Source organism: Notechis scutatus, chromosome 1 (genome assembly GCF_049901735.1).
Source record: "Notechis scutatus isolate UNSWTSFEM ecotype Mainland chromosome 1, rNotScu1.2, whole genome shotgun sequence".
NCBI lineage: Eukaryota > Metazoa > Chordata > Lepidosauria > Squamata > Elapidae > Notechis > Notechis scutatus.
In genome coordinates, this window is record NC_142009.1 from 1,218,048 (window position 1) to 1,241,995 (window position 23,948).

Here is a 23,948-nt window from a genome sequence, read left to right on the forward strand (position 1 = left end):
GCTCCCTGGACCTGAGATGATTCTGAACAAATGTTTAACTGGATACCGAGAGTCAATATTTGTCTGCGGGGGTGGGAAGAAGTTCCTGCTCAGGCTGGGGCCCCTTCCAGAGGGACAGCGGCGGAGCCGTGGGGAAAAGCTGCTCACGGAAGGAGACCAAGTAGGGGGCAGGCTGGGGTGGGGGCAGGGGTGGGGGGAGAGGAATTCTGCCCTTTTTGGCGGTGTGGAGGCCACTCCTGTGTCCTGGTGACGGATCTGGGTGGGGGAGGCTGGCACTCCCCTCCCCCCCAGGAAATGCGGCACTTCCCCTCCAGGGCCAACGAGGAGCCAGGCTACTTGCAGCCAGTGCCACTTGGTGCCGGGGCCCTGCAGGCGAAGGGGGAAGCAGGCACCCCAGTTTGGCCCCCGAAGCGCCCCAGGTCAGCGCAGCCTCTTCCCTCCCGCAGCCCCCCGCGCCCCCGCCCCCCGCGCTTCCTGATGGCTCTGCTGCTCTGGGCGCTGCTGGCCTCCTGCCTGCCTGCTGCGTGTGCCAGCCAAGAGCAGGTGAGTTGCCACTCGCTTCCCCTGAGGATCCTCCTGTGGGGGGGGCAGCCACCCCTGCCCAGGTCTGGGATCGAATCCTGGCCCCTCCTGGAAAGAAGGCCTCTATGGCTAGTAGCTGAGAGAGCCGTGGTCTCCCTCCCACAGGCTGCCGTGGTCAGGCTGGTGGCCGAGGGGGACATGGGCGGCGTTGTTCCACTTACACCGTTGGTGTGCCCCCCATGAGTCTCCCCCGAAAGTGGCTCCGCCAGCCTCCGCAGCCCGTTTTTGGATGCCACCCCTGCAGAGGGCGAGCCAGAGCAGCAGGGGGCAAGAGGCTGACCGAGGGCTTTTCTTTCAGGCCACTTTTGTTCAGGATGTGGGCTGCGATGAAGGTGCCCAGAGGAACAGCCTGCTGGTAAGGAGGGAGGCCGCTCAGGTCGTCTGGGTGCCTGTGTGTGTGTAGCCGATGAAGCAGGTTCAAATCCTGCTTTCCCAACCTGCAAGGACGCACGGAGGTCAGCGAGGGGGCAAAGCCCGACAGTTCAGCACCGAGGGCCTTGGCGGGCAGGGCTGTGGGAGGGTCTCGCAGGGCCCCCAGAGCGGGGAGGCCCACTTGGGGCAGAGGCAGGGAGAAGTAGGCCTGGCGCAGGGGAATGTGCCAGCGCTGGGGGCAAAGGTGAAACTCCAGAAGAGCAGCCCGTGGGGGCACCGGCCCAAGCGGTGTGCGAAGGGCAGCTGGGAGAGGAAACGGCGGCGGGGGGGGGTCCCTTTTGTAGGCCAAGCACAGGCCCTGGACGTCCTCCCTCCCTCCTTCGGCTGGGCAGGCAGTTCCCAGAGTCTGCGGCTGCCAGTCCAGGGCAGCGGCAGAGGGTCTTGGAAGCAGGCTGGGCTAGAGCTGGGATCAAAGCAGAGCAGCTAGGATGCCGAAAGGCCCAGAGACAAAAGCAAAGGAAGGAATGGTGGTGGGAGTCTGGAGAAAAGGAGGAGGAGGGGGCCCACGGTAGTTGGATCCCAGTATCTGAGGGGCTGCCCCAGAGAAGAGGAGGGGGGGTCAAGCTCTTCTCCAAAGCCCCTGAAGGCAGAGAAGCAACGGATGGAAACTGACCAAGGAGAGGAGCAACCCGGAATGAAGGAGGACAGGGAGGACAATTAACCAGGGGAACTGCTGGCCACCAGGAGTTGTGGGGGCTCCATCCCTGGAAGCTTTAAAGAAGAAATTGGACAACCGTTTGTCTGAAATGGTAGAGGGCCTGCTGCTTGAGCAAGGGGTTGGACTAGAAGACCTCCAGGGTCCCTTCCAGCTCGATTCTGGATAATCTGGCCTGAGTCCCTCCACGGGCCAGGATCCGTTGGTGTATCTCCTTTGAGGCCGGCTGTCCAGAGGGCTGTTCCAGATGGGTCCCCTTCCCCTTGAAGGGTGTTGATCGCTGGGGAGGGGACCTGCCCACCCAGGGGAGCCAAGATTAGCACAAGCATTAATAACAGACCAGCAATCCAGAAGTAAACAATTCCCCAGTCAGGGAGCTGCGAACTGAACTTGGTACCAATGCCAAGAACCCAACCCCCAACGTCAACACTTCTAGAACAACACAGAGCAAACCGCCCTCCCTCCCTCCCAGCACTGATGAGACTACCTAGCTGGGCAATGAAATGTCTGCCAGAAAGCAACCAAGTCTGACTGCCTGACCTCCGGGCTCCGTCTGGAAACAGGCGGTTGGGGCTTTCCAGGGCACGGAGCAGCAGCCTGCCAAAGGAGCCTGCCTTGAACCCAGGGCTCCTGGCAGGACATTCTTCTCTTGCAGGTCCAGCCGGTGGAGATCCCGTCTGGAGAACCCGCGTCCCAGGAGGCCCTTCAGGACCCCACAAAGTTGCCTCCCCACTTTCCAGACAAAGGGGATGGCCAGAGGGGGCCAGGGGGGCTCCCCAATTCTCTCGAGGAGGAGGAGGAGGAAGGCTGCCGGGACCGGGACCTTTCTGGAAGCGTGGGCCAGATCGCCTCGGCTATGAGGGCCCTGGGGGTGGACCTCCTGCGGGAGATGGAAGCGGAGGACGGCAGGGGCAACACCCTCTTCTCACCCCTTAGCATCAGCCTGGCCCTTGCCCACCTGGCTCTAGGTAACACTGCCCAGGGAAGACGCTTCTGGGAGGGGGTAGGCTGACCCCCCCAAGGAAGAGCATCCTGCAGAGGGGCAGCTGGCCTCCCCCCCCCCCGCTGCTCCCAGCTGCCCCATTTGTTCTGGCCACTAGGGCAGAGATGGCCCTGCTGGACCGAAAGGAGATCGAAAGGCCTTGATCCGTGGGAGACTCCCCAGGAATGAACGGGGGGAGATGCCCTGCAGCCCAGCCCCACTGCCCAGAGACTGCCAGCCCCTCCGGTCCAAGGAGCTCCCCTGGGGAGGGCTCCTAAGGGCTGCCCCCGACTCCTCCAGCCGGGACTTCCCTGGCCCAAAGTGAGCCTGGCTCGTTTCAGGGGCCGCCAACCAGACCCAGAAGCAGCTCCTGGAGGCCCTGCACATGGACTCGGTGCCCTGCCTGCACCAGGCGCTGCGGCGGGTCACCCAGCACCTCCACCAGACGGCCCTCAGCATAGCCGGCCGCCTCTTCCTGGAGAAAGGTGAGCCCTCCCTGTGGGCAAGAGGTGGGCAGTAGCCATTCCTGCCTCTGGGCGTCCCCCTCCCTCCAGAGGAGAGGGGGAGGGGCTGCCACCGTCCTTTCCCTTGCAATCTTTGCCCCAGGAGGAGAGCGGGGGGGGGGGGTTGTGCCACTGGACCTTGACAAGGTGGCCCAAGGCACGCCCATCCCCCTTTGCCCTTCACCTGCCCAGGGTGCCAGCAGATGGAGGTCCAGAGGCCTCTTTTGGTGCCAGGCCGCCTCGGCTGGCATTGGGACCCTTCAGGCTTTTGGCAAGAAATGGCACTTCATCTGCTGGGCCGTTTCCATGGCTCGTGTGCAGTGACTTAATTCAAATTGAGACCAAAAGGGCCACCTAAGCCTGCTAAGAAGGCCACGGGATGGTTCTCCCTCCTCGGGGGACCAGCCACCCCACCTTCTCCTCTAGAGGTTGAAGGCTTTAAACCGCTCAGTTTCACCGTCAGGTTCAGGCTACAATCCGGGTATCCAAATGACGGGTTGCTCTCCTTCCGTGGAGGACGTGGCCAGGATCTCCCCGGAAGGCCGTTCTTGGGAGAAGCCACCTTCGTCCTTCTCTTTTGAAAAGTATTTTTTCCTGCTGAAAGAGCAAAATTATTGGACATGTGGCTGCATAGGTGAAGTTTATTAGACACAAACAAAGGCTACTCCAGCACAACAGCCCCTACCACCACCACTCGGGGCCAGGGGGCCGGGCCTCGCAGCCAGGAGTTGGGGTTGTGTGGTGAGACAGCCCCCCTCCCCTTTCTGGGCCTGACTCCCGTGCCGCCTCCATCCCAGGCGTCCCCATCAAGGAGAAGTTCCTGGAGGCGTCCCAGAGGTTCTACGGAACAAAGCCCGCCCTCCTTTCCGGGAACAGCCAGGCTGACCTGGAGGCCATCAACAGGTGGGTGGAAGAAGCCACCCATGGGCAGATCTCCACCATGCTCACCGAGCTGCCTCCCAACACCGTGCTGGTCCTTCTCAACGCCGTCTTCTTCCGAGGTGAGTCTCCTTCCTGGCTGGCGGTTTGGGAAGCCACCATGGGCCATCTGGGTTCCTTCCAAGCAGGGCCGGAATCTGGAGACCTTCGGCTCTGAGGGCGAGAAGATGGCCGGCCTTTTGCCCCCTGATGCCCTTTCTGTTGTGGACCAGGGCTCTGGAGGACCAAGTTCAACCCACTGCTGACGGAACTCAGCCTGTTCCATCTGGACGAGGGATCTGCGGTCTCCGTGGAGATGATGAAGGAATGGGACTTCCCCCTCAGCTGGTTCAGCACGGCGTCCTGGGAGGTCGAGGTAGAGGGTGGGGTGGGCGGGCGAGGAGGGGAGGGGAGCCCCCTGTCCCCTGCCCCAAGGATTAGCCAGAAATAGACTTTACTGTGAAGCCAAAGCGGTTACAGAAGAAGCAAAGCTGGATCTGACCTTTACAGGTGCCAAAGATACCGTTCACCTGGCCAATCCCCTGGTGGTCAGTCAGGGCTCCAGTTCAGTGTTGGGAAATGGTTTGGGGTGACCGTGAGATGGCTGCTGCTTCCCAGGGGTTTCCCCCGTTAACTGGTGTCAGGCTGTCGCTTGCCCTCTGTAGCTCAGGAGAATGGCAGCCACGACACGGGGGCTTTTGCACTTACTTGCCCTGCCTGGAGGCGGTGGTGGTGGGGGGGCTCCTGCGAGAGAGGAAGAGCCCCTCCCCACAGGCCCCCGTGATTGTGCCAGCCTCACAGTGGAGGGTCCTGCCCTTCTCGGACCCTCCTCCGCTCTTTCCTCCAGGTTGCCAGGTTCCCCTTTAAAGGCAACACCTCCTTCGTGGCCATTGTCCCGGCCCTCCACCTGCAGAAGAACTTCTCCCAGGTTCTCTCCGAGGTCCTCCAGCTCGACCTGGACAAGGCCTTCCCCCTGGAGACGCCCACCAAGGTGAAGGTGCCGAAGCTGCACTTGGAGGACTATGTGGACCTCAACGGGGCCTTAACTCGGCTAGGTGAGAGACGCCCAGGCAGGGGGCGGGAGGCCTGCCACACACACACACACACACACACACACACACACCGGAGCTTCTTCCTGCTGTGGCTGTTGAGCAGAGGTTTCTATTTGGCCTTCACCCAGAGCTTTTTCCTCCCCCTCCCCCTCGCGCCAAGCCCTCTGTCCAAAAGAAGCCCATGAGCAGGTAGGCTCTGCGGGGGAAGCCCCATTGGGGTCCCTCCGAGCACCTCCAGCCTGGAGAGGCTGCAAGAGGCAGGGGGGCCTCTCCCGACAGGCTGCCCAGCCCCGCAGCAGAGCCCGAGGGGCAACCCCCCACCCACCCCCAGCCACGGGAAAGCGTCTGCCGGCTCTTCAGTTGTGGCTTCCTCTCTTCCCTCCAGGCCTCGGGGATCTCTTTTCTGCCCCAGACCTCCACCACATCGCCGAGGGGCCCCTGGTGGTCTCCAGCATCCAGCACCGAGCCACCCTGGAGCTGGCTGAGGCCGGAGTGCAGGCGGCAGCAGCCACCAGCGTGATCGCCTCGCGCTCGATCTCGGCTTTCTCCCTCGACCGGCCCTTCCTCTTCATGATCACGGAAGACGTGATGGGCATCCCCCTCTTCCTGGGCACCGTCCGAATCCCAGCCCCGGGGCTCCCCGGGAGAAGACGGGCCAGGACCCCCTCAGTGAGAAGGAAATCCTGCCTGTCGGTCCCTGAAGGGCCACAGAGCTGCCCCCCCAATTCCCAGACAGTCCGGCCTTCCAGAAGACCCCAAAGCGCATCACCCTCCCAGCTGGGGACTCCGGAAGGGGCTGGATCTATCCCAATCTTGAAACTGAGGGGGGCTCCCTCGGCCATCATTGGGTCCTGGAGTGGAATCCGACACCTCAGCTTGCCCGATGCCTGGGCTCCCCATCTGGCCTGGCCTGCCCCCCATTGATTTCCCTTGCCCCCCCGCCCAGTGGTTTCCTTGGCACCCGGCTGGAGGGATGCCTCACCCCATTTCATCAGAGCAAACCCCTCTCTGCCCAAGCCCCCTCAGTCTACCCTCCTCGGAAGCCCCCGCCCTCCCTGCCACCTGCCTTTGTTTCAGACGCCCCTGCCTCCAAAAGGCCAGGGTGGCAACGTGGACCATGAACCGGGCCGTCCTAAGAGCCTCCCGGATCACAATCTGATTCCAAATTGTCCTTTCTCTTCATTCTGGTCAAACGGTCAGAGCAGGTGAGATGCGCCATCGCTCACAGCTCAGGCGGAGACGAAGAGAGGAAGGCTCAGCGGGGACGATTGTAAGGGAAACAAGGCAAAAATAAACCTGCAATGATTCTCAGGGTGCCTCCGTCTCCTTCCTTCCCTTCCGCAGGGCCAGGCGGGCGAAGCGGGGGGATGGGTAGAAACAGGCAGTCCTTGACTTACAACAACTGAGCCCAACATTTCCATTGCTAGGCGAGAGTAAAGGGAGTTTTGCCCCATTTTATGACTTTTCTTACCACTGTTGTTAAGCGAATCTCCGCACTTGTTAATTTAGCCACACGGTTCTTAAGTGGATCAGTAGCTTTCCCACTGACTTTGCCGGATCCCATCACCCTGGGACACTGCAGCCGTCATAAACACGAGTCAGTTGCCAAGCACCTGAATTTTGATCCAGTGACCACACGGAAAATGGCCATTGGTCACTGCCTTCTGTGCCATTGTAACGGTCACTAAGCGAACGGTTGCAAATGGAGGATTGCCTGCAGTCAGCGGAAGGAGGCGGTGGGCAGAGACTCCGGTCTCCACAGGGTCCGAGAGCCAGGATGACAAGGGGCTGGAAGGGACCGGAGGTCTTCCAGCCCAGGAGGCCCTGCATGGTGGTCTGGCAAATCCGCTTAGTTGCTGCCAGAAGATCCGGTGGGGAGCAGCAGCTCAGGCGGCGATTGAGAGGAACTGAGGAAGGGAACCTCCCACCTCCACAGGCAGAAGAGCCGCCTGCAGTCGGGCCCTTGGTCCAGCGTCCAGACCAGGGTGTCCAACCTTGGCCAACTTCAAGCATTGTGGACTTCAACTCCCAGAATTCCCCAGCCAGCTCTGCTCTAGAAAAAAGGTGCTGGGAGTGATAGTCCTTTGGCCCAGTTCAGAACTCTTCCTTTTGTAATACACCCAAACAAAACTCCCAGGCAAGTAGGTTCCTCAACAGGTTTATTGGATATATCGTATTGGCACAGACTGGTGAAAACCGACTCACCTATTTAAAAGTAAGTTTTCCCCCTTTCCCAAACAGTCACAATGTCCAATCAAGGTGCTGTCCGGTTGCTTGGAAACTTCACTCCTCTCTTCAGCCACCTCTGGGATTGTCCTTGGTTCCCAGGAGAAATGATTTTGTTTTGGCTACAAAGCCCTGCCTATCTCTATTGCCCCCTCCCTATCCCTCAGCTCCAGTCTGGCCACGCAGAAGCCTCCAAGATGGCCGGTTAGGCCAGCTTCAGAGTTGACACGGTGGGGAGGGTGGGGAGGAAGGCAGCCATGTGGGGGGACAGCAGCCCGAAGGCCAGGACAGGGCTGTGACCTTAACAGGTGGGTCAAGTGAGGCCGTGGCGCAGCTGGCTGTGCCCTGAGATGTTGGATTGGGGGGTTTATGGCTGGCCTGCAGTCTCCCCTCCTTGGAGAGGAGGGCCCCATTTCCGCAAAGGTCCCCGAAAGAGGGGGCCTGGAATAGCTTCCCAACGTGGGGGTCACCCGCGTTGCCTCGTCTCCAGAGAAAGGTCTGGATAAGTGGAGGTTGGGAGAGAAAGACCCCCCCACTGTCCCTCTCTCCCAGGGCCCAGAGAGGCTTTGTGGCTGCTTCTGGCCGTCCTTGGAGACCCTCCTGGGCTCTCCAACTGACCTGGCCATGTCCTCCCTCCAGAGGGAACCACCTTTCCTTCAAGACGCCAGCAGGCGAGGCAGCGGAGGTTAATCCCCTCGGAGGCTTCCCCCCGCCAAAGGAAATGCGGGGAGTCGTCAGCCTGCCGTCCCAATTGAGCCCAAGGCAGTTGCTGTGGTTGAGTGAAATGTTTAAGTCCGTTTTGCCCCGTTTTATGACCTTTCTTGCCACAGTTGTGAAGTGAATGAAGCTGTTACCATGGTGGTTAAGCGGATCTGGCTTCCTCGTAGACTTGGCTTGTCCAAAAGATGATCACGCGATACCCCTCCCCCAACCCCCAGGACACTGCCGCGGTAGTCAGTGGAGGCCAGGGGCCGACCCCTGAATTTGGTTCCCCTGATCTTCAGGATGCTGCCACGGTCCTAAGTGTGGGAAACAGCCACAATTCCTTTTTCAATCCCGTTGTGACTTTAAACGGTCACTAAATGAACTGTTGTTAAGTCGAGGACTCCCTGCTTGCCAGTAGCTCCACTGCAGGGGCTGGTCTCCAAGATGCCGTCAGTCCTGGAGGCCATTTTCCATGGGGAAATAGTTGCATCTGTGCCCCCCGTTGGAAAGGGCCTGCAGGCTCCCTCGGATGTGGGGGGGTTGGGGCAAACGTGCCTCTCCAGAGGCCCCCAGGGAGCCGACCCTCCTCTCTCAGGGCCCCGGAGCCATCGGCCTTCACCCCACACCTCCTGGGTGGCACCTCTTGCACCCACAGGCCCACCCTCGACTGCCCCGCCTGGCAGCTTTGGTGGCATCCCATGTCCTGACTTGGCTCTGACATCCTCGGCTGGGTCTCCCATGCAGAAAGCCCCTCAGAGACGGAACTGCCCCCCCAGCACCTTCCCTTCTTCCCCAGCCCTCGAGCTGCAGGGTCAGCTCAGAAGCCGACTTCTTCAGTAACCAAGTTTAGCGTTTGTGCAAACCCAACCCTGACTGGAACGGCCCAAGGCCTAGTTCCAACTTCTTTAAACTGGCCATGTTCCAATTGAAACTATTTGGACGGAGGAAGATCCGGCTGCCCGACACCCCTTTGGATTCTGAGGAACCTTCCCGCTTGGCTGACGGAGGGCCGGCTTGGAAAGAGGAGGCGGCTGCTTTAAGAGGGACCCCACAAAGCTGTAACTTGAAGCCTTTTGCCGTCCCTGTGCCTGTTATAAACGCCAGGCTCCCCCTGCCCTGCGCACACCGCCCTGCGGGCCGGCTGGAGAGCGAGCGGCTGGTGAAGGTAAGGCGTGATTCTGCCTCCCTCAGGCCAGAGTCCATGCATGCGCAGGTGAGAGAGAGGAAGAGAGAGGAAGAGCTGGCAGGAAGGAACGCCGGGGGAGGCGAAGGGGAGGCAAGGAGCCATCGAAGCCTCAGGCCCTCGAAGCCAGGCTGGTGCGCAGCCAGCCCATCTCTGCCACGTGCCTGGGCAAACCCTCTTGTGCCCAGCCGGCATACCGGGCCCGGGGAGGTTGCCTCCGCTCTGCAGCCCCCCTTGGGGAAGAGACTGGCTTCCAACCCCTCTGCCTCCCTTGGCAGCTTTCGCCCTGGCCAAACACTTCAGGGTCCCCTGGTCTTTTAACAGATTAACAAAGCTAAAAGGGACCTTGGAGGTCTTCTAGTCCAACCCCCTGCTCAAGCAAGAGACCCTAATACCATTCCAGACAGATGGCTGTCCAATCTCTTCTGGAAAACCTCCAGGGATGCAGCATCCACAACCTCTAGAGGAAAGCTGTTCCACTGGTCAATTGTCCTCACTCTTAGGAAATTCCTCCTCCGTTTCCTCTTGTTCTGCCCTCAAGATGCTTTGGAGAATAGGGTGACCCCTCTTCTTTGTGGCAGACCCCAGAAAGGCTTTCTTCTCGAGAGGCAGGGTGGAGGAACAGCCGAGGCGCGCTTGCTTCCCTTGCGCTGCCTGCTGACGCCCAGATCTGGGCTAATTGAACCCAGATGTTGAGGCTCACTTGAATCCAGTGGGACTCCAGAGGAAAAATCTGGAAACTCTGGCCTGGGGATGGCAAGAAGGACCCAGCCAGGGTTCCAGGCCTGCCTTCCCTGCCCTGAGAGAGAGAAGCCGCCACGGATCAACCAGATCTGCCACAAGGGCGTATTTTGGGCCTCGGCGGCTCCTTCTGCTGTTGTCAGGAGAGGCAGCACCCGAGTTAATTGGCAGTTTGTGCAGATGGGCTGCCCTGGGACGGCTTCTCTCGTAATTGCAGCCTTCTGGAGATTTCCACATAGCTCTGGTGGCGCCAGCCTGTGGCTGAGGTTACGGTTCACCCTTTGGACACGAGGAGGCCTGGTCCCAGCTCCTCCTCTCCAAGCAGCGGCCAGATGTGAGCCAGAAACCGGCCAACCTGCTCCCTTGTCCAGAAAAGCCTCTGGCAGGAAACGGGGGTCTCTGCATCCCCCCAACCCTGCCTGGCCTCTGGGAAGCAGCCTGGAAGCCAGAGACCAATTAGGCCCCTTGCCTAAGGCTGGTCGACAAGGGGGGGGGGGAGGCCTCAAGGCACGGCTGCTCACGCTCTCCTGGGCAAGTCTTAAATAGGACCTCCAGTCTGGCAAAGGTATAATGAAGCCGCCCCCCCCCCCCCAATTGAACACATGGAAATGTCCCATGTTCTCCACGCACGGTGGCTTTTTTGACTGGGTCCGTGTGCCGTGTCCAGATTTCAGGATGGGGAAAGTGGACCTTTAGGCAGTTCTGAGAAGGCAGAGGATTTTTGGGAATTCAGCGAAAGGCTTCATCCTCCTCCTCCGCTGCACTCAGAGCTGAGGGTCACAATTCATCTCCCTACATCGAGAAAAGCTGGCGAGACTAAAAGCTCCTGCTGTTGATTTATTTGGTTACTTGATGCTTAAGGGGGAGAAACACTGCTTGAGGCAGGTGACAGAAATAGCATAGAGGCAATTAACAAACGTAAAGCACAAATAAGGTAAAATGTCACTATAAAAACATTTGAGTTGACCTGCTGAATCACTGAAACAAAACTGAGTATCGTTCCACTAAGTTCAAATATTTATTTACAACTTAACGGCATGAAGATCAAAGAGATAAATCGGAGCCCTTGAAAACCCACCTCCAGCCCAAGAGGCAGCTCTGCACTCCGGAGGCTCTGGGCGGAAGGAAGGGGCGCTTCCCGAATGTGACAAAAAGCATCCAGCTATACCCGCCAGGCCTGCGTTCGTTCGGTGGCCTTCGAGAGGCCTGGGGGAGCCACTCTGCCAGCCGTGCCGCTTCCCTTCTGAAGAGGGGAAGCGTGGAAGCGCCAGGAGGGGCTGTGGGGCCGCTGGGAAAAGGGCAGAACCCGACCCAAAGGGGCTTTCCCCAAAAGGCAGCGGGGCTTTCTGGGGGGTTTGTCTTCACAATCACTTCTCGTCCCACAAACTGAGGGAGAACAGAAGATGCTTCTTGGATGAGAAACAAAATGCTTTCAAGGGGAATAAAACCCCCAAAAGTCCAGCCACCTTCCGGAAAAGCCCCTCTGGGACAAGGGTGGCCTAGAGGGCTGAGACCCTCCGGCCAGGCAGGGGCCTCAGACCGGAGTATTTTCTGGCCACCCATCTTCCCTCGCAGTCACTCTGTCTGTCTGTCTGTCTGTCCCTCCTCCTTCCCCCCCACAGGTCCCACCATGAAACCCCTGATGGTCCTCCTGGGACTGGCTGCCTTGGTCGCCTTTTCCCACAGCCAAGAAGGAAGCCCTGCAAGCAGCCCCCAGGTCAGCCGGGGTCTTTCGGTTCAGGCTGGGAGCGGCTGGGGAGCACGATGGATGGGGGCCTTCAGATGGGAGGCCCCCACCCCTGCCATTCCACCCAGGGGGTGGGCTGCCCGCGCAGGGTGCACTTTCTCCGCAGCAGGGAAGCCTCCGGGACTGCTGCAACGGGACCCCCACCCTAAGCGAGTCCCCCTCCCTGTCTCCAAGGACCCTTCGAGGGAAGCTGGGCAGCAGCAGCAGCAGGAGGAGGAGGAGGAGGACCCCTTCTACAGGAGCCCCGTCAACAAACTGGCTGCCGCCGTCTCGAACTTTGGCTACGCCCTCTTCCGCCAGCAGTCCAGCCAGGCCCCCTCGGCCAACGTCCTGCTCTCCCCCTTCAGCGTCGCCACGGCCCTCTCCGGCCTCTCGCTGGGTGAGCTCCCCTCTGGGGCCACTCGGGGCCAGGATCGTCCCCCGAGGGGACCCTAACAGTCTGCCCCTCCCTCTCTCCTCTCTCCCTGGCTGGCAGGTGCGGCGGAGCGGGCCGAAGACGTGATCTCGCGGGCCCTTTTCTACGACACGCTGGACAAGGCCAACCTACACAGCACCTACAGGGGGCTCCTGGGCAGCCTGGGCAGCCCCGCAAGGGCCTCAAGAGCGCCTCCCGCCTGGTGATGGAGAGAAGTAAAGCTCCCTGGCCCCGGGGGAGGGGGAGAGCTGGGGGGGCAGAAGAGCCGGGGCCCGGGGGCTCAGCCGGGGGCTCTCTCCCCGTTCAGAGCTGCGAATGCGAATGGCCTTCGTGAAGGAGCTGGAGAAATCCTACGGCTTCCGGCCCCGGGTGCTCAGCGGAAACGCCCAGGTGGATCTGCAGGAGATCAACCAGTGGGCGCAGCAGCGGACGGGCGGGAAGGTCGTGCAGTTCCTGGGGAGATCCCGGCCGGGCTCAGCATCCTCCTGCTGGGGGCCGCCTCCTTCAAAGGTACCCTGACCCGCCGGGGGAGGGGAAGGAGGGGTGGCCGCCTGGAGGGAGAGCGCCCCCCCCACTTGGTTGTTCCTTCCCCTCCGGCCACAGGGCAGTGGGCCACCAGGTTTGACCCCAAGCTGACCAGGCCTCAGGACTTCCACCTGGAGGAAGGCCGGAGCACGAGGGTGCCCATGATGTCGGCCCCCAGAGCCATCCTGAAGTACGGCTTCGACTCCGAACTCGGCTGCAAGGTCAGAGGCCAGGAGGGGGCCCCGACTGGGGAAACACGGCTGCCCGGGGCTTCACTGGCCCCCTTCCCTCTCCCCACAGCCCCCTGGGATGGGGGGCCTCCTTCCCCAGCAGACAGCTGTATTTGGGGCAGCCCCCATGACTCCTGGAGGGGTCCAGCCCCTGCAGCACAGCCCCTCCCTCCCTCCCTCCGTGGGGAGCCTGCCTATGCGAGGGCGCCAACTCCCCCCCCCAGGAGGGCCAAGCCGGCTTCTCCCCCGCCCACTCCACCTCCACCCCGGACGTTGCAGATCGGCCAGCTGCCCCTGGCCGGAGGAGTCAGCATCATGTTCTTCCTGCCGGAGACCCTCACCCGGAACTTCACCCTCATCGAGGAGAGCCTGACCGCCGAGTTTGTCCACGACATCGACAAGCAGCTCAAGACCGTCCAGGCCGCGCTGAGCGTGCCGCGCCTGAGGCTGGTGGCCGAGACGAGGCTGGTGGAGGCGCTTCAGGAAATGCGTACGTGCCCCTCGGGGTCCTTTGGCCGGGGGTTTCAGACCTTCCCGGGACGAAGGGGGTCCCTGGATGGCTGCTCTTGGCCACAGGAGCCAGGGCAACGGTTGAGAGCTGGGGGAACGGGAGGGGCTGAACTGAGGCTCTCTGCTGGTCGCGGCCGGGACGGTCACTTGGCCTCCAGGCCAGGAGGCGGCAGAGGCAGCCGGGAAGTAACGTCCCTTCCTGGCCTGCAGGGCTCCAGGCGCTCTTCTCCACACCAAACCTGGGCAGGATCTCCGCCAAGGCCCTCCGGCTGTCCCACGCGCATCACAAGGTGGCCCTGGAGCTGGGGGAAGACGGGGCCAGCCCCGTGTTCCCTTCGGAGCCGGAGGCCGCTCGGCTGAACTTCCCCATCGTCTACACCCTGGACAGGCCCTTCCTCTTCGTGGTCTATGACGACGACACCGGCAGCCTCCTCTTCATCGGGAAGGTCCTGGACCCCCAGCAGGCCTAGAGTGTCCCCCAGGGGCCCCCAGGCAAAGGGGCGGTTGGGGGTCCTTGATTGTGTCCCGCAGCTGGTTTTGATTCCATGGTCCAATAAAAGAGCTTCTGCCTGAAGGCGCCTCTCCCACCTCAGCCGATGGCAGAGCAGGTGGGGGGCTTGGAGGGAGGGAGGGAGAGCAGGGGGAGAAGGGCGAGGCTGGCAGAGCTCCAGGGCTGGCATCCTGGCAAGGCTGCGTGGGCGGAGGGGCCGTGGGTCCGGCAGACAGTCTCGGCCCCCGCCCTGCGCTCCTCGGTCCGGGGTGTCTTGCGTTGGCCTCTTAGAGGGCGGGCAGGGGGGGTGTTTCCAAGCCCCTTCCTCACAGCAGGCCCTTTGGGGTGTCCTCTGCGGGGAGGTTCCGGAGCAGCCCCTCCAGGCAGGCCCTCATCTCCCGCAGCTCCTGCAGCTGAGGGCTCTCTGTGCCCAGGTGCACCCACAGAACCGCCTCCGCCCTCTGGGTGGCCCGCAGGGCTTCGGGGGCCAAGCGCCTGGCAGAGGGGAAAAAGGTTAACCGGCCAGCCAAAGCCCCGGAGCTCCCCCACACACACACCCAAAGAACCCCAGGGCAGGAACCAGCAGGCCTCGGCCAGGGCTGCCCCTCCCGGGCGGGGCTGGTTACACACTTTGGGGGGACTCTGAAGGGAGGGGGAGAGTGGGGGGCTGGGAAGGGACGCAATCCTGAGACAGCCGAGGCCCCCTTTGCAAGGTAAACAGACCCATCCATTCCCTCCCTCCTGCCTGCCTGCCACAGTGGGGTGTCCCTGGGAAGAGCAGAGCCGGCCCAGCCCAGCCCTGGAAGGCGGGAGGGGAGGGGAGGGGAGGGAGAAACGGCCAGGGCCCCACCAAGTGACTTCTCTTCCCAAATACACATCTGCCCCCATAGCCCCCGCCCCCCCTGCCAGAGCCCAACCGGGAGGGGGCCCTCCCCAAAGGCTGGGGAGGGGTCAGCGTGCTCACCCGTTGAAGAGGACCTGGGCCAGTTTGAAGAGTTCCTGGCCGGCTTCGATGCTGGCGGGCCCAAAATGGGCCTCCACGGCCTGGATGCTCCTGCGCAGGTGCCCGGCTGCTTCCTGCCACCTGCCTGGGGGCCGAAGGGAGGGATGGAGGGAGGCTCTGAGCCAAGCTGTTGGCCCCCTTCCTAAATTGGCTACCCACAAGCAAGTTAATGGGGCAAGCAGGATTCGCTTAATGACTGCATGAGTGTTAAATGTCCTGCTTAGCATCCAAAAAAGGACAAAAAAGGGTCGTAAAATCTGGCGGCCCATTTGGGCAGCCGCCTCGCTTGGCCACCAAAACTCTCGCCCCAACTGTGGTGGCAAGGCAAGGAGGACTCCCGGGGGACTCAGGCAGGGGCGGAGGGGGCCAGCCTCGTACCTGATGCCGCCTGCACCCGGGCCAGGCGGTCCTCGATCTCGCCCATCCTCAGGTGCGCTGGAGACAGGAAGCTCTCGGCATCCAGCCGGCATTTCTGCAGCAGCTCCAGGGCCTGACCTGCCATTCAGAAGGGAAGCAGAGCCTGAGGGGCTGCCTTGGCCAGCGGCCACCCCAAGAGGCGGCCAGTGGGAAGGGCTCCCCGCCCAGCCTCCGCAGGGCAGACGGAGGGGCCGAGGGCCAAGTGCCTCGAGTCAAAAGAAAGCCCTTCCCCATCCGTCCTTCAGGCCCTTCTATGACATCAGCCCAGGGTGGGTGTCTCTGTGTGTGCGTCTCTCTCTCTCTCTCTCTCCTCTTCTGCCCCCCCTCCTGCTGGCAGCCGGCCTTCCCAGGGGGCTGGTGTGGAAGGTGGAAGCTCTCCTGGGCCGGCCCTCTAGAGCTGCGAAGACCCCAGGCAGGGAGGTGGGCGGGCAGGGCACAGGGCTCCTCCCGGGAAGAATCCGATCTGGGGCTGCCTGGAGAGGAGGGGCCACGGAGCACCCCGGGCACCCGCCTGGCAGGGGCCATTCCCAGGGCAAGGCTGCCTCTGCTGGGCCTGGTGGGAAGCCCCACTTGAGCTGTCCGAAGCCGCCCCACAGCCCCGATGGTTTAAGGTGGCCAATCTGTTACCCTGGGAGTCAGGCACTCTGTCCATGCTCTGGAGGCAGCCAACGCAGCAGTCGGTCGATGCTTGTTTGAACTTGACTTGGGACCTCTTCACTATGCCCGTTTCCAGTCCAGAGGGAGGGACTCGGGAGGGGGGCAAAGGACCCCTCCAGTTAGTGTGAGAGACAGGCAACCCCTCCCCCCAGCCTCTCCCCCTCGAGTCCCTGTTTCCTCCCCTCCTCCCCTTGCAAGGGCTGGTCCCGGTGCAAGGGGAGCTGGGGCGAAAGTTGCAGGTCTGGGCTGCAAATCCAGGCAGCCATTCGATGTTCTCCCCCGGGATTCCTTGTGCCATAAAGGCTCTGAAACCCCCACCGCCCCCAGGAGGGAGCCCTGCGTTTGGCCTCAGGCAGCCTGGAACTGATCCACTGCAGCCCCATCGTTTGCTCACGCCAGTCATTCACGTGGGGCGAAGGGGGTCCAGAGGGATCTTGACAGACTCAAACCCTGGGCCCTATCTAACACAATGAAATTCACTGTAGAGAAAAAGAAAGTCCTCCACTTAGGCCGGAAAAACCAAAAGGACACTGGGTGCAACCAGGCTCAATAGCAGGAACTGGAAGGGGGATCTTGGAGTCTTAGTGGACAACCAGCTAAATAGGAGCCAGCCGTGTGCGGCAGCAGCAGCCAAAAAAGCCAATCCAATCCTAAATTGTATTAACAGAGGAATACAATCCAGATCAAGGGAGGCACTAATACCCCTCTGTAAAGCCTTAGTAAGGCCACACCTAGAAGTCCTGCATCCGGTTTTGGTCACCACACTATAGAAAAGATGTTGAGGCTCTAGAAAAAGTGCAGAGAAGAGCAACCAGGAGGATGAGGGGACTGGAGGCTGAAACATACGATGGACGGTTGCAGGAACGGGGCCTGGCTAGTCTGGTGAAGAGAAGGACCAGGGGAGACAGGAGAGCAGCCTTCCAGTATTGGAGGGGCTGCCCCAGAGAGGGGGGTCAAGTTATTTTCCAAGGCACCCGAAGGCCAGACAAGGAAGAATGGGTGGAAACCGAACAAGGAGAGATTCAGCCTGGAAATAAGGAGAAACTTTCTGACAGGGAGAACAATCCACCCATGGAACAGAAGTTGCCCTCGGAGGTTGTGGGAGCTTCATCCCTTGAGACTTCCAAGAAGAGACTGGACGGCCATTGGTCAGAAATGGTGTAGGGTCTCCTGCTTGGGCGGGGGGTGGGTTGGACTGGATGACCTCCAAGGTCCCTTCCAACTCTGATGATCTGTTCTCTGTTGACTTGTGACAGGCTGGTGGTGACGGCCCCAGGCGAGAGAGTCCGAAGCCGGGCGCTCCTGTCCGCCTTGGCTGGCAGTGGGGGGAGTGGGGGGGCCCGGGTGGTCTCTGAGGCTTGGCAGGTGCCCTGGAGACGTTTCATGACCCAACTAGGGAACGACATCAGAGCACTGGAGGTGTTACCCGGTTTGAAGCGTCTGCAAGGAAACCACCCGGCTCAGAGAGCACCGAGGCCCCACAGTTCACCTCAGGCAGGGAAGCCAGCGGGTCGCTTAGCCCAACCAACCTCACAGGGTTGTTGTGCTGGGGCAGCTTAGGGAAGGAGGGAGGATTTGGTGGGTTTGCTGCCTCCAGTACCTTATAAAGTGAGACACAAATAAACAAACACGTCACGTTGCAATGACGCCCCATTCTCCTGCGAGCCTTTCCCGCCTGTCCAGAGGGGGCACCAGGACACGGGCCGTGCGTGCATGCGTGCGGGGGTCGGTGGGGCTCTCACCCAGCTTCCTACGCTCCAGGAGCTCCTCGGCTGATTGGGCCAAGCCCTGAAGACGAAGCAGCCGGCGGTGGAAGTCCTCCTCGGGGACCAGGGAGCTGCAGGTCCCCCCTGAGCAGCGGAGGGTGCCTCTCCCCTAGGAAGAGCAGGAACACGTTGGGGGGAAGGCCGGCCGGCTCCCTGGCCAAGCGCTGCCCACGGCCAGGCGGACGGGCGCTCTGTGGCTGGCACCCACCCAACACGCCTGGGCCCGCGGGGTGGGCATTCTCACCTGCATAGGCCTCTGGCAGGCTGGGCAGCGGAAGAGGCCGGCCTCGGGGGCAGAGGGGGCACCGCTGGGCTGCAGCTCCTCCAAGCAGGCCTGACAGTGGCACTCAAAGAAGTACTGAGCCAGGAGCTGCCTGCGCCTCTCGGCAGCCCCCATCCGGCACCTGTGGGGCCCTGCGGAAAGGGGGGGACAGAGGCAAGAGGGGAGCGGTCAGCCTGCAAGGGGGCAGGGAGCTTTCCCAAAAGCCCTGAAGGTGGGGGTTCTGCCGGTGGGCCTGGGACACCAAGCGGCTGCCCTGGTTGTTGTCGCTGGGGTGTGCGTGTGTGTGTGTAGATGGGGGGTTATTGGGGTTTGTGTTGTCGCTGTAAACTGCCAAGAGTCACCGCAAATGGGTGTACTGGGCAGCCGTGTCAATTTTCCTAATTTAATTTCCTATTTTTCCTAGATGTTAATCAATAAAACCAGGGAATATTCCTGCCAGGAATATTAATCCAGTATCAGGCCCGCAGTTGGCTCCTCCACAGGCGTTTACCTGGGCTCCCGATCCTTAAAAATAATCATGATCTGCCCCCAGAAAGAAATCCTATCAACTGGCCAGGTAGGAGAACCGCTCTGCAGCGTTATAACCCCGGGGACGGACGGGAGGCGGCAATCATCACCAACTGGGGCCCAATTTCAGCCAGGGAGGCAGAGCGGAGGGCGGCCAACGCACATCCGGAGAATGCTGGCACGATAGACAACCGTCGCTCCAATTCCAGAATTGTAAAACCACAGCCGGGATGTCACTTTTGGTGCCCCAAGATCAGATTCCCAGTTGCCGCAGTGTGATGTTCCCGGGGTCCCCAAAAACCTTTGAGGAAGAACACCCCCCGCCCTTCCAGGTTTCCAGGTGCCGTTGCAAAACCTCTCCAGTGGGGAGGAAGAGGGAAGGCGAACGGAGGGGGGGGGCGTTTCCACCTGACCCAGGTTGCTCCTAGATGGTGAGAAGGCTGGCTCTCCTCTCGGGCCCCCGTGGCCTGGTCACCTCCCCAACAGGCTGCTCCGGGGCTGCCCTTGGAGACAGCTGGCGCTCCCAGGGCCCCAAGACCTGCCCACGCCATTCCTCGGCTGGGTTTCCTGCCAGGTCCCTCTCAGGGGGCTGCTTAGGGCCTTGGAAGCCCCACCTGGGACCCACGGGATCTGGCCATCCGAGGGTCTGCCTCTGCCCAATGACCTCGACTTCCCCGGGCAGCGCTGTCAGGAAGAGGCATTGTGGGGGCGTTTCCTCAGCCAAGGAGCCCCACTTGGCTGCAACAACCCTGCCGGCCCTCTGGGCCCCCGCTGCTTCTGCCCACAGGACTGGGGGTCCCCTGGAAGTGGGGAACCTGTAAAAATGGCTGTGCTGCGTCTAACTGTAGAGACCTCACACTCCCCTTCTTTCTTCTTCTTTTTCTTCTATTATTATTATTGTTGTTATATTGTTATTGCTATTACTGGCTTCGAAATGGTTTCTCGCTGGCTTCCAACGGATGTTAAGCTTGTGCTTCCATCATGTACGCTGCCCAGAGCCCCACGCAGGCGAGCGGACGGCTGCCCAGATTCAGTTACAAACGGCTGAATGAGCCAAGAGCTTCATGAAAGCCTCGGACCAGCCCCTCCCTGGGTCAACCCCCCAAGAGAAAGTGGGAACGGAAGAGCTTCCCCACCAACGGGGCCTCGGGAGGCCTGCAGGGCCGGCACCCACTCACCGTAGCAGTGGAGCAGCTCGTGCCCGAGGGGAATGGAGCGCAGGGCCCTGACCTCCACCGTGCAGCCGTTGAAAGCCACGCTGGTGTTGGGGTCGCAGGAGTGGTTCAGAAGGCTGAGGGCTGGGAAGAAGCCCGTGGCCAGGCGCACCTGCCCACTGCCGGCCACCAGCCCATCTTCGGGTCCTGGGAAGAAAAGAGCAAAACTGAAGGCCGAGGGGCCCAGTGGAACCCGCCCCCCCCCACAAGGCCGCCTCCACTGACCTGACGGACGCAGGGTGGTCACCGCCTGGCCGTTGCACTGCAGCTGCAGGACGTGGCGCAGCATGGCCTCCCCCAAGACCTCCAGCGCATTGGGGGCCGCCTCTGACTTCGGGGGGCCCCCTGCCATCCAGGCTTCCAGGCCGGCGTCCTCCAGCGCCCTGCACAAGGCTGCCACGCTCAGCCCACAGAGGAACCTGAAGCCGGGCTGTGCTGCTCCGTGTGCGGCAGAAGGCTGAAGATGGCCCGGTAGGAGCCGCTGTACCGTCCGTCGGCCTCACAGCCAGGAACGGGCCAGGTGCCCCCCTCCTGCGACTGGGCGACCGAGGCCTCCACCTGGGCGAAGCCGGCCACCAGCACCGTCCGAAAGGCCAGGTGGCAGAAGACGCCCAGCGCCAGCAGCAGCCCCCCCAGGGCACATTCCGCCCAGTGATAGCCACTCCACGCCAGCTGGGCACAGGCGGGGCTGCAGTACCTGCTGTAGCTGCACCCTCGGCAGGGCACGGAGGCCAGCAGCGGGCACAGACAGTGGTGGCAGTGGAGGTCGGGGTTGGCTGGCTGTCCGTCCTGCAGGGCCTGGGCGGTCCCTTCCAGCAGGAGGCTCTGCCCGGGACAGAGGACGCTGGCGAAGGCCGCTTCCCTCACCAGTAGCTTCCCAGGAGGAAGATCCTTGGCAGCAACCAAGTGGCGCCCTTTGCAGCCGGAAAAGCCCAGGCTGACGGCCACCGAGGCGCCAGAGACGCGGCCGCTCTCCTCCCAGGGCTCCGGGTCTGGTGGAGGCTGGCCGGGCGCAGGAGGCGGGCGAAGGGAGGCCCCGCTCTCCTCACCGGCTCCGCCCCGCAGCTCATCCAGCCGGCCCAGCAGCACCCGGTGACGGGCAGCCTCCAGCCTCTGATCCGCAGAGAGGCGCTCCCGCACGCTGCAGAGGGCGCCTGCCGCTTCCTGCAGCCGGCCCAAAGAGAGCAGGCACTCGGCCCTGCGCAGCTGGATCTTGGGCAGCAGCTTCTCCGGGCAGCTGCCCACCTGCTGCGCCCGTCCGATGTCCTCCAGGCAGACCTGCAGAGAGGAGGAAGTCAGGGGTGCCGTTTCCAGAGGCTCCCTTGGCCGGCCATGCGGGGGTGGGTGGGATGCCTGCCCGAGAACGGTTTCCTCCTCCAGCCCTGACCCTCCCCTTGGAGGGAGCGACGGACGGCGGGCAAGGCAAGGGCTGGGTGGCTTGGCACGAGGTCTGCTGGGCATCGCCTCCTTATCCCCACTTATGGGCAAGTCCTCGGCTTAAAACCACTTGTTTAGCGACCGTTCAAACTCACACTGGCACCAAAAAAAGGGACTTACAATCAGCGCCCGCACAGCTGTTGCGATACCCCGTGGCCACGTGATCAAATGCCGTGACGGTGGCAGCACTCCAGGCTCTCACAACTGGGCCATGAGCTCCTCAGAGCCAGACCGCCCCCGCGTATCCCCCTTGGGCGAGCACACACACGCTTGCCCACCCTTCTCGCAACCCCCGCCAGTCTGCAGAGCCAGGAAGGCTTCTGGGGAGGCTCTGGAGTTGGGCATAGCCGGAAGGGAGACCGGGCGCCCAAATCCCCCAAGTGCAAGTCCTCCCCCCAGTCCAATCAAATGCAAGCAAGACGGTCCCTTCAGGCAAGCCTGGCAGGTTTGGCAAAGCAGCTGCGCTCTGTTCCCGGCCGGCTGACCCTGGAGCTCTTCTGGGAGACTCCGAGTGAACAGTCCCTCTGAGCAGCCCCCCCGGCGTCCCCCCAGTTCCTGGCCCCGGATACTGGTTGCCAAGGGCCAGCCTGACGTGGCAGCTGGCCTTCCTTGAAAATGCTCCTTTCTGCAGCCATCAGGCAGAGAAAGAATAGGGCGCCTTTCGCGGGCAGGGGGACCCCCTCGGCTTCTAGGAGGGAAGCGCTGGGAACTCACGAGCAAAAGCCGCTTATTCCACTCACCTCAAAGTGGCCCAGGTGGAAAAGGGCCGCGGAGCGATTGGCGTAGCAGATGGCCATTTCTGGGCTGCCAGCCTCCGTGTGGGACAAGGCCTGCAAGAGCCAAAGGCAGAGGCGGCTCAGACCGCGCCCAGCCTGGATTCCCAGGGGGAGGGGCTGCATTCCTCCCCCCTGCGCTTCCCGCTCCCCCCTCTGGCCACCTTTTGATCCATAGGATTGCGCTCGCGTTGTTGTTTTTTTATTGTCCCATCGCTTTGCTATTGTTAGCTTCACTTTTTTATCATTTTTTCCTGTTTTCCTGTTGTGAGCCAGCCAGAAGTGCCCCAGGTCAAGAGGGGCAGCGGCTACGTTAAAGGCATAATGGCAAGTTGAAGATGGGGGGGGGACTTCAACTCCCCGAATGTTGTCTGGGGAATTCTGGGAATCCACCCATCTTCCATTTTGCCACTGTTGGGAAACCCTGCACTGAAGAAATAAATCCATAAATTCCGGAAGGCCAAAAGAAAGCAAACTTAGTCTGGCGGGAGAGAGTTAAGGCAGCTGCTCCCTCGCGATTCTCCGAGGGTATTCACTGCGATGGAAGTGCAGTGGGGCCTTGGTACCCAGGTGCTTCAAAAGCCATTGAAATTGAGGCTCAAAGCATTATGACGTGACCACTTGTCCCATTACTCATCGTTTGTTTGGTATTCAATGCACAAACTAGAATTTGTCGGTGTCGGTTGACTTGTGAGTCACTATGTTATTCCTGATGGGAAAGATTGGTTGGATGCTTATTGTGCCTCCCAGAACCAATGAACGACCAAGACCCAGGGACCAGGGCAGTGGCTTCGGTCGGGCAAGATTCTGTCTACGGGTGAGGAACAACAAAGGAAACTGCGCAGGAGTTACAATGGGTATCTTCCTTGATTCTTGGGGCCTGACCCACAATGACACCCCCACCCCCTCCCTACAAGAGTGGTGGAGGTCAGGATCCCTCCTTCATTTGGGTTGATCCAGACGTGGAGCAAGGGGGGGCGTCTAGAGCAAGATTCGTGCCTGGAGGGTGGAGGCTGCACGGGGCTTGGGCCCAGGCAGGCCCTCCAAACGTTTGCCGTCAGGTGCTCCGGAGGGCCCAGGAAGCAGAGGGCCGCTGGGGGGGGTTCCACTTCACAGAGCAGCAGGAAGCGGCTGCAGGGGCCTGGCCCAGGGAGTCCCCGACTTACGACCACCACGGAGCCCAGCATTTCTGCTGCGAAAGGAATTTTCCCGCTTGGTCCTCGTTAAGGGAACCTGGTTCCCCCCCACTTTGATTATGAGAAGAAGGTCCCCAAAGGGGTTCAAACGACCCTGGACCTCTGCGACCGTCACAAGTCGCAGTCAGTGGCCAAGCCCGCAGGGGGACGCAGCGACGGGGGTGGAAAGCGGCCCTCAGGCACCTGTTTCTCAGGGTAACTCCCAACGGTCACTAAGGGAGCTGTTGTAAGTCGAGGCCCACACCTGACGGGTTCCCCCTATGGGCCCCAACGGGGACCAGAATTTCCACTCGCCAAGCGAGGCGGTCGTTAAGTGAGCCACCCCAATGTCTCCGCCACTGCCGTTGAGCGAACCGGGCTCTCCCCCCCTCCCGGACTCTCCGCTCACCCTGGAGTAGAGCGCGGCGGCCGCCCGGTGCTGCCCCGCCCGGAACCGCCGGTTCCCCTCCTGCCTGCAGGGCTCGGCCAGCCGGGGCTCCTTCCGCACCGAGAGGCGGCGGGTCAGGCGGCGCAGGAAGGTCTCCTCCTCGGGGCTCCTGCGGGGGGGGGGGAGCGTCGGAGAGTCAGGGCGGGGAAAAGGGGGCCGCCGGGGGGAGGCGGAGGGGGCGGGGCTCACCGGAGGAGGGGGCGCGGCCAGGCGGAGCGTCTCCCGGGGCGACCGTGCGCGGCTTAGCTCCTCCCTCCGCGGCGCCCCCAGAGACCCCCAGAGGCGCCCCGCCCGCACCCGCCATTCCTCGACAGGCAGCAGCTCCATCCTCCCGGCATGTCCCGCGCGAGGGGAAGAGTCGGGGCGCGGGTC

The 23,948-nt window shown here is 61.9% G+C and overlaps 3 protein-coding genes across 3 annotated transcripts; 2 read left to right on the forward strand and 1 right to left on the reverse strand.

Annotated features, from left to right (window-relative positions):
• The first annotated feature begins 101 nt into the window (after positions 1-101).
• On the forward strand, positions 102-6,435 carry SERPINF2 (serpin family F member 2). The gene is made up of 9 exons (XM_087955536.1): positions 102-160; positions 315-543; positions 881-937; positions 2,325-2,637; positions 2,993-3,136; positions 3,952-4,155; positions 4,306-4,448; positions 4,920-5,127; positions 5,510-6,435. Exons 2-9 carry the CDS (start codon positions 478-480, stop codon positions 6,046-6,048), a joined length of 1,674 nt encoding a protein of 557 aa, XP_087811662.1. The 5' UTR covers positions 102-160; positions 315-477; the 3' UTR covers positions 6,049-6,435.
• Positions 6,436-9,175: 2,740 nt separating this feature from the next.
• SERPINF1 (serpin family F member 1) lies at positions 9,176-13,980 on the forward strand. The gene is given in 10 exon segments (XM_087955544.1): positions 9,176-9,220; positions 11,602-11,696; positions 11,901-12,105; positions 12,202-12,309; positions 12,312-12,356; positions 12,449-12,595; positions 12,598-12,651; positions 12,745-12,887; positions 13,176-13,386; positions 13,617-13,980. Coding segments are annotated over 9 exon segments (1,260 nt in total). The 5' UTR covers positions 9,176-9,220; positions 11,602-11,609; the 3' UTR covers positions 13,877-13,980.
• SMYD4 (SET and MYND domain containing 4) lies at positions 10,804-23,939 on the reverse strand. Its single transcript, XM_087955505.1, is given in 11 exon segments — positions 10,804-14,391; positions 14,861-14,984; positions 15,278-15,394; positions 17,716-17,848; positions 17,984-18,153; positions 19,708-19,890; positions 19,969-20,169; positions 20,172-21,021; positions 21,921-22,010; positions 23,538-23,685; positions 23,874-23,939. Coding segments are annotated over 11 exon segments (2,226 nt in total). The 5' UTR covers positions 23,915-23,939; the 3' UTR covers positions 10,804-14,222.
• Positions 23,940-23,948: the final 9 nt, after the last annotated feature.

Bases quoted from the DNA above. Each gene is read 5' to 3' on its own strand.
- SERPINF2 (XM_087955536.1), top strand. From the start codon at position 478: ATGGCTCTGCTGCTCTGGGCGCTGCTGGCCTCCTGCCTGCCTGCTGCG. The intron at 2,638-2,992 runs GTAACACTGCCC...GGCTCGTTTCAG, and splicing joins CCTTGCCCACCTGGCTCTAG to GGGCCGCCAACCAGACCCAG. The intron at 5,128-5,509 runs GTGAGAGACGCC...TCTTCCCTCCAG, and splicing joins CGGGGCCTTAACTCGGCTAG to GCCTCGGGGATCTCTTTTCT.